The sequence below is a fragment of the Eriocheir sinensis genome, chromosome 52 (assembly GCF_024679095.1).
Source record: "Eriocheir sinensis breed Jianghai 21 chromosome 52, ASM2467909v1, whole genome shotgun sequence".
In the NCBI taxonomy this organism is placed as follows: Eukaryota; Metazoa; Arthropoda; class Malacostraca; order Decapoda; family Varunidae; genus Eriocheir; species Eriocheir sinensis.
This window is the reverse complement of record NC_066560.1, coordinates 11,781,321-11,789,752: the sequence shown is the minus strand read 5'-3', so window position 1 is coordinate 11,789,752 and position 8,432 is coordinate 11,781,321. Positions and strand designations below refer to the sequence as shown.

General features: G+C 48.2%; 1 protein-coding gene across 1 annotated transcript; it reads left to right on the top strand.

The window, feature by feature from the left end:
• The first annotated feature begins 1,595 nt into the window (after window positions 1–1,595).
• On the top strand, window positions 1,596–8,142 carry LOC126983084 (proton-coupled folate transporter-like). Its single transcript, XM_050835569.1, has 7 exons — window positions 1,596–2,053; window positions 4,752–4,904; window positions 5,029–5,611; window positions 5,718–5,813; window positions 5,938–6,168; window positions 6,278–6,434; window positions 6,543–8,142. The coding sequence occupies exons 1-7, from the start codon at window positions 1,895–1,897 to the stop codon at window positions 6,910–6,912; spliced, it is 1,749 nt and encodes a 582-aa protein (XP_050691526.1). The 5' UTR covers window positions 1,596–1,894; the 3' UTR covers window positions 6,913–8,142.
• Window positions 8,143–8,432: the final 290 nt, after the last annotated feature.

Here is an 8,432-nt window from a genome sequence, read left to right as displayed (position 1 = left end):
GGGGGAATGGAATAGACTCAGCAATCACATAGTTAGTGCAGGGACGATAGCTTGTTTTAAGAGTAGACTGGATAGCTACATGGACGAGGATGACAGGTGGCAGTGAGGTGTGGGTGCAGTAAGGAGACAGGGTACTGGAGCGTACGCCCGTACCGAAGGTAAACGAGGATCAAGCCTCTACCTGTAACCCCTGAAACTACACCTCACCCATCGTGAGTAGTGAGGGTGATTCTGGAGCTGCCTTGTGTAGGCCACTCGGCCTCTTGCAGTCTCTCTATGTTCTTATGTTCTTATGTTCTTATTACGTGGTTAGCTTATGAGCTACGACCCGCGCGTCACCCACGGCTCAGCGGCGCTGGGAGGTGACATACTCAGAATTTGCCTCCCGGTGTGGTGGCCCGCCGGGGGAGGTGCAGCGGCCGAAACCGATATGGCCGAGACCCCTTTGTTGAACTTGAACACGCCTCCACTACCTGGTCTGCACGCCCTCACTGCCTGAGCTGCACGTGATCGCCACGTCCACTCTCTATCCGCCTATGCACTCTCCTGCAACTAATACCTACTTTTCTTATTTTAAGTGACGGGAAATTTTCAGTAGTATTCAACATTGCGTCAGTCGCATCCTGAAAACTTTTGAGAAGAAAATAAGCTGACTGACACCAATGCAAGATGCCTCACATTGTTCACAAAGCAGGTACTTGTTTCATTCCAGTGCTGGCACGTGCGGGCGGTGTGATGGCAATGTGGCTGAGGTATAAACTTTCAGGTCTTGACCTCTGCGACAAGGACGAGGAGTGAGGGCGATGTATATGAACAGAACACTGCTAGCACCAGACAGCTGCCTGGAAGGCGCTGCGGCACGCTTCTTTCCGCCACCGTCCTTGCAACACTATCGTCACTTTGCAAGGTGAGGCAACATTTTTCTTTCGTCACCGTTCATTATGATCCCAACATTGTTTTTTCTTTATTTTTCTTTGTAGCATTTCTCTGCCACCCTTGATCTGTTATCCGATCTCAGCCTCTCCTCCAAACAAGTGATAAGCATATTCTTCCCTCCGCGCCCCGCCCGCCACCCGCCCCGAGGGAAACACGCTGGGGCCGTAGCGGTGCCAAGACGTGACAGAGTCGCGGCGGCTGGGTGCGGAAGACGCGGCAAATGTCATAAAAGTAACAATATTTATTTCCATTTCATTTTTGCCTTGACTTTACGTTTTGTTATTAAGTTGACTAACCAATTTCAATTTCCTTTGTGTGGCCAAGGTTTAAGCCTTGAGTGTGACCTTCTCTACCTAACCCAGCGCTCAAGACGCGTGATTAGCACACCTGAGACGACCTCGCCCTCATCTGTATCTCTTTTTTTTTTTCTCAACTCTTCTGGCAGGTGAATTCAGTATTACAGATACTGATATATTCCATTTTATAAATCAACGAAAATGAAGTTCTATGGGTTGAATATAGATAACATTTTGGAAAGAAAAGGCAAACCATTTTCTTCAGTTAAGTAAAAAAACAGTGTTTTGGCAACACTAGCTACCCTTATGCTTTCCTCGCAGGCCCCAGCTCCCTCAAGCCAAGCTTCCAAGACGCCGGCAACCCTGACTCCCTTTTACCCCTGCCAGGTCGCAGCTGACACGGGTATAAAGGAACGCGCCGCGCCGGCTGACCTCACAGGGCTCCTCCACGGCCAGTCCAGTCAACCTACTGGAAACACATCAACCATGGCCTCCTCGTGAAGTGAAGTGCAGTAAGCCTGACAGTTGCCTTATCTAGTGTCGTCAAAGATTGTGTGCATACTCGTGACTTACCCAAACCTTACAAGATAGAAAGTGCTTCGAATATCAACCTTATAAACAGGAATTGTAACAAGAGAGGCAAGACTACCACAGAAGGCAAAATGGTGCAGTTGGCCCAATTTTTGTCCCGCACCCTCCGCGCCATGACCGTGGAGCCCGTCATGCTGATGGACGGGGCGTGCAAGGAGGCCATGCTGCTCTACACCGAGAACGTCCACATGGAGAAGATCTGCACTCTCAAGATGGGCTACTCCCAGGAGGTGTGTGTGTGTGTGTGTGTGTGTGTGTGTGTGTGTGTGTGTGTGTGTGTGTGTGTGTGTGTGTGTGTAATTTACCCGTTTTATTTGCTTGTAGTTCGTCCGGAAGGGTGTGGGTTCCGGTTGATGACTGCTAATGAAAGTCATCATTTGATGACTTTCCTGCCAAAAGCACGACGTGTTGTTAAACATCCTGTTGTGCGACACCGACCGGGTGTCGCCACACGTACAGTCATACATTCACATGTACATTATAATATACACATTACATCGCTCGTTTCCCTAAAAGTTGCGACCTCGCGACTCACCCCACCTTTACAAATTTCTGTACCTACCCATGCTACAGTCGCCCAAAGTGTACTAGCTAAGCGTGGTCTCGTTACAGTTGCTTTAAAGATTATCACAGAAGGCAGAGCCCGCCTAACGATACAACATAGGGAAATGCCAATGATGATAATCATGGAAGTAACAAGAAATGGGTAATGTACATACAGGTTGAGGTAAATAGGGCTAGAGTCATGGACGTGGAAGTTAAGTACTATTCCGAGAAAACAAAATAATAGCTCGAAAAATTATTTACATGATACATCCTAGAAAAATTAAATTGACAAAACTGTCATTGGGATACATGGTAATGGAGCTATTTGGAATAGTAAAAAGAAAAAGGAACAATCCTTGAAGAAGATCTGCTACAAACTGAACCTTCGAGTCACACCTGGACACAAAACTGTCGCAGAGAAACACTCATCCGTTGCGTGACAATTAATTGCCAGTGTCGTTACCCTCGGCACGCCTTCGAGACGGGTGGGGTTTACAACAATAGATAAGGTTGTGTGAAAAGAGGTAATGTTATCCGTAGAGTCTCCTAATAGTTACAATGTGATAACAAGGACAAGTCTGGAGAACCTAAGAAGCATCGGCAGTCAGCACCACTAACTCCTGATACTCCGTTTTTCAGGTCTACAGTACTATAAAAGAAAATCCTGTCACCAAGTTGTGAAATCACTGTTGTAACAAATCTCACTGAAATATATAACTCCAGCATAATTGATTAAAGTAATTCCAGCATTAATAAACATCAAATTAAAAAGACAAATTTTCACCTATCCCCCGATCGTAGCGAACGTGGATGACTGACATCTGTGGCGCCAAAAATAATTCCCGTAACGGATAACAGTGGTATGTCAAGCAAAGGGTAAGTAAGACTTGTCTGCATACTTCCAAAGCTTACAGGTACTCACATGCTGGTTACAATAAAAGTTAGGGGCAGCATCTGCTCAAGTGTAGTTAAATATGTCATTGCAGAGAAAAATGTCTGTTTTAAGCAGAAGCACATGAGGTTCAAGGTTAAAAGGTACCTATCCCTATGGTAGTCTATACCCTCGGTTATTACAGCTCCAAAGAAAAAAAATTAGAAGACTGGCTGCCTTGCATCAACTCAGCAATAAAAGAAAATAGTGGGTTAGAGTGAAAAGTATTACTGAAGCACTCCCCTCTCGCATGAAAAAAAATGCCCTCGGGTGTGAGTGGGTGCTGACTTGACGCTCACGGAGCAGGAAAAGCCGCGCGCTGCGTCAGCAGAACGCTAGGTACACACTTTTCTAGCTGTCTCTGCCCGCACACACGTCACTGAAGTTACGGTTGAAAGAGATATAACAATTCGGAGTAGTTCGTAACCACGCTGCACACCATTTTATGTTAACGTTTTTAAGCGTTACTTTTACTTTTTAACGTGGTTTGTGTTATGTGTTATTTTTAAGGCGCGAACTGTTATTCACTCGTCACAGGGCCGGTGTTACCGTGGCCTGCTTCACAAGTTGATTGTAGTAAGTGAGATAACACAATAGCCTTTTAGTTAAGTGATGTGTGGCCGAGCGGTAGCCGTTATAAGTTCACTTAAGTTCACTTTAGTTCTCTCTCTCACAGGGTAAGTACAAATACAAAATGTTGGACTCGAAATCGCCAGCAAGTACCCTCCCGACGAAAGCAAGGTTCATTATAGTCGATCTCTGGGTACCGCCGAGACCTCCACACACCCCATCCCCCATGCTCAAGGGGGGGCAGTAACCGCTTCTTGGCAGCTGAAAAATCCCGGCCTGAGCGGGGCTCGAATCTCCACCTGTCAGGCCACGAAGCCTGGCAGCGCAGAGCTTTTATCCACTGATCTACGAAGCGGTGTGTGTGTGTGTATGTGTGTGTGTGTGTGTGTGTTTCACCACGGCCTGATCACGAGTTGGACTCGCTTTCGCCAGCATGTACCCTCCCGACACGAGCAAGTGCATGCTCATTATCGTCGATCTATGGGTACTGCCAGGACCTCACACAGCACACACCCCATCTCCCTTGCTCAAGGGGGAATAGTAACCACTCCTAGTCAACGGCTAGTCAACGGAAAGAATCCGGCCTGAGCGGGGCTTGAACCGCCGCCTGTTAGGCCGTGAAGACTTGCAGCGCGGCGCTCTAGCCGATTGAGCTACCGGAGCGGTGTATTTACCTCGTTGTATTTACCTAGTTGTGACATACGGGAAAAGAGCTACGCTCGCGCTGTCCCGTCTCCATATCCTCTCTTATCCATATTTTCCTTAAAATCATGAAACCAGTGTGTGTGTGTGTGTGTGTGTGTGTGCTTATAACTGTATCCTACATATTATTCACATACAATAACCTAACAAACAATAACCCGGTGTTTTGGCCTTCGCAGGTGTGCCAGAACCTCTCTGACTACGAGGAGGAGGACGTGGCCGTGCAGCGGGAGCTGACAATGTTCACTCTCTACAACAGCATCATCATGTCGGTGCTGCCGCTCGTCTACGTGCTCTTCATGGGCGCCTGGAGCGATAAGTACGGCAGAAAGGTGAGCTCCGAAGCAAAGGGCACCGCTTTCATACAGCGTTTGCGGTAATCGTCAGTTTATACCGAAACGGAGATCTGGATCTGGATCTGAATGATGTTGATGTTGATTTTTATTCTTTTTTCAGATTCCAATCCTAATTTCGCTCGTGTGTCGCCTGCTTCACGCTGCGGGTTACTTACTAGTCAACTGGCAGACCAGCTGGCCCGTGGAGGCGCTGTTACCGATGACTTTCCTTGAGGGGCTCGGCGGAGGAAACGCCGGGATTCTTTCATCCACCATCAGCTACATCAGTGATGTCAGCAGCGAAAAGAATCGTACGTCGCGGCTCAGCACTGCCAACTCTTTGTGGTTTCTCGGGGGACCCATGGGCACGCTGCTCGCCGCTGTCCTCATCAGGAGCTACGGCTACAACCTGCCCCTCGGACTGGTGTTGGTGACCTACATCGTCGCCGTCGCCTACGTGGTGATGTTCATCAGTGAGAGCCACGGACCGTACGCCAAGAAGGAGCTGCGGGCCCGCGGCTCCCTGCAGCCCCAGGAGAACATCGCGGAGGAAAAGGTGCCGCTCAGCACCATGGTGAAGGACTTCTTTGACTGGCACAGAGTCGTCGAGTCCTTCAAGACGGCCTTCAAGAAGCGAGACGGGAACGCTCGCGCTGTGCTGCTGCTGATCCTGGTTGGGAACATGCTGCGCCGCGTTGCTCGAAGTAATTGTTTACTCTTTGGTCATTTCTTGTCTCCGGCCGTAACTTATGATCACATACGTCAGTGGCATTGTGCAGAGTAATGCAGAACGCTTCATTTTTCTTCCAGGCTTCTTCATGTACCAGTTCGTGCGGCAAGTGTTGGAGTGGGATGCCTCTGAGTATGGCTACTGGATCACCTACCGCAACCTCCTGGCGGCCCTCGGTACGTGACTGCGTCTTGTCAGGAGACACGTGCTTTTTTTATTATTATTATTGTTGTTGTTAATTTTTTTTGTGTGTGTTTCCGTTCAGAGACCGTTCAGGTGACCCATAATGTTGTTCCGCAGGTTCGCTGTTCCTTGTGCCTCTGCTCACTAGCAGGCTGTCGTTCTCGGACACGGCGCTGGTGGTGGTTGGAGCTGGCTCGATCATCCTCGAGTATCTGTTTTACGGCCTCACAGGCGGAATGCACAAGGCCGTCCTGATGTGGATCGGGCCGCCAGTCGGACTGGTGTCAAATGCTTGTGTCATCGCCTTCAAGTCAATGGCCACCAAGTTGGTTACAAGTGGAGAGAAAGGTGAAGCACAGTTCGTGTTCATGAGTTTAGTATATATTCAAAACTTTGAACAGAGATATTCTTCGTGAACGATGTCGTGATTCTATAAAGTCATCATTTTTCCTTTCAGGTCGCGTCAACGCCGTGATCGCTGCCCTCAACGGCCTCATGCCGATGATAGGCTACTTTGCCTACTCCCCCATCTACTACCACACTATTGACACATTCCCAGCCGCACAGTTCTACTTCGGTGCCGCCGTGAACCTACTCATCATGATCCTCTTCATGTAAGTTTCTCTGCTTCACAAACCAGTTGAAGGCACTGGTAAATGTGAAAAAAAAAGCTTTCCAAGGCAGCATTTGTGGCACACGTTAACCCTCCCCCCCTTTTATAGGTTTATGGGAACGCCCCAGAATCCTGAAGAGTACGACACCGAGAAGGGCGGTGATGAGCCGACCCCCAGCTTCATCTTCGACTTGAAGAGGCGCTCGTCTGTCATCCTCAAGGTCATGGCCCACCCACTGGACCTCCCTGGTTGCAAAAACGTTAACGATATTCCCTCGCCGCCGCGGCTTCAGTCCCAACCCTCGCAGGAGGAGCTCACGGCGACGCCAACTCACGAAAGCCTTGCTGGCTGCCACTCCAACGAGCTGAGTGACGCGGACCTGACGATGACGGAGGCTGCTGGTGAGGAAGGGGCGAGTGGGGACACCGCAGCTCCCCATGCGTCCCCGCCTTCCCCCCAGGCCGAGGGGGAAGGCTAGGTCAGCAGCTTGTTGGTCAGCAACACATTCAAAACTTTCGCACGTCATACCTCATTTCCGGCACAAGAACACCAGAACATGTCATTGTGTTGCCCGGCACATCATCACCCACTGATAGCATGTACATTACATACTTGTTTAGATTTAGGTGAGAATGTATCAATATTTATATCAGCGCGAATGTGGCTTTTACAATTTTATACTGATGAGAAAAATGTTAGTATCCACAATCTTGTAACTTCCGTGTGTGTGTGTGTGTGTGTGTGTGTGTGTGTGTGTGTGTGTGTGTGTGTGTGTGTGTGTAGTTCACCCAAGGCCTGATCACGAGCTGGGCTCGCAATCGACAGCAAGTACCCTCCCGACCCGAACAAGCTTTGTATAATCGATCTCTGGGTACCGCCAGGACCTCCACACACCCCATCCCCCTTGCTCAAGGGGAGATAGTAACCGTTCCTCTGTCAGTGGAAAAATCCCCCCTGAGGGCTCGAATCTCCGCCTGCCAGACCAAGGAGTCTGGCAAAGCAGCGCTCTATCACTGAGCTACCGGAGCGGTCTGTGTTTGTGTGTGTGTGTGTGTGTGTGTGTGTGTGTGTGACAAAAGTATTGATATTAATATTGATAATAATAATGATGGTTTAAATAATTACGGATTATTAATTACTGCTGCCAGGGGCCAAAAAAGACATACAGATATCTGAAATAAAATAATACAATTTTACAGTTAAGGACACGCACAAAAAAAGGAAAGTAGTAAGAAAAAATAAAACAAGGTGGAAATTGAAGCTAAATCATTAATAAGCAAATAAAAGACTGATATACTAAAAGATAAGAAGAAAAATGGCGCGATAAGAAATTGACAACTTCGATTGTGGGAAATCAATGATAAAAATCTATGAAAATAAATGTGAGTAAATGTGTCATATGAAATAACGGTAATGGAGAATTATCGATTAGCGTAGTCTACAAGCTCCTCACGTGGTGGTGTGTTTGTATTGGTCGGCGAGAACGCTGCCGGGCACGCGAAGTGGTGACAAACTGCTCGCTGGGGGGCGGGGGACGCGTCGGAGGTGATATCGGTGGTGGCGGTGGTGAAAGATATCTCCCCTTAACCCCTTGAGTGCGGATTTCCTACAAGAAGACCTCATCAAGCTACAGGAATGGAACAAAAAAGTGACTGCTACAATTCAATGAAGAAAAACGTAAAGTCATGCACCAATACCACATGGGAAACACACCACTATCCACCACAGACACATAGAAATACCTGGAAGTATATGTAACTAGGGCTACTAGGCTACCACTGAAAACCAAATCCTTGCCAATCGCACCAGACGGGTTAACGGCCACGCATGAAGTCAACACAGCTTGTACCTGAATGACGGCCAGACTATACACACACACACACACACTGGATGGTTGGGCGGCATGATGATGGGGTAATGGGATGACTAGGAAGCATTATCAAACATTTAAGAACTCATACACCCACATTCAGGCTTTCATAGAGGTTGTGCATGCCT

Bases quoted from the DNA above. Each gene is read 5' to 3' on its own strand.
- LOC126983084 (XM_050835569.1), top strand. From the start codon at position 1,895: ATGGTGCAGTTGGCCCAATTTTTGTCCCGCACCCTCCGCGCCATGACC. The intron at 6,169-6,277 runs GTGAAGCACAGT...TTTTCCTTTCAG, and splicing joins GGTTACAAGTGGAGAGAAAG to GTCGCGTCAACGCCGTGATC. The intron at 6,435-6,542 runs GTAAGTTTCTCT...CCCCTTTTATAG, and splicing joins CTCATCATGATCCTCTTCAT to GTTTATGGGAACGCCCCAGA.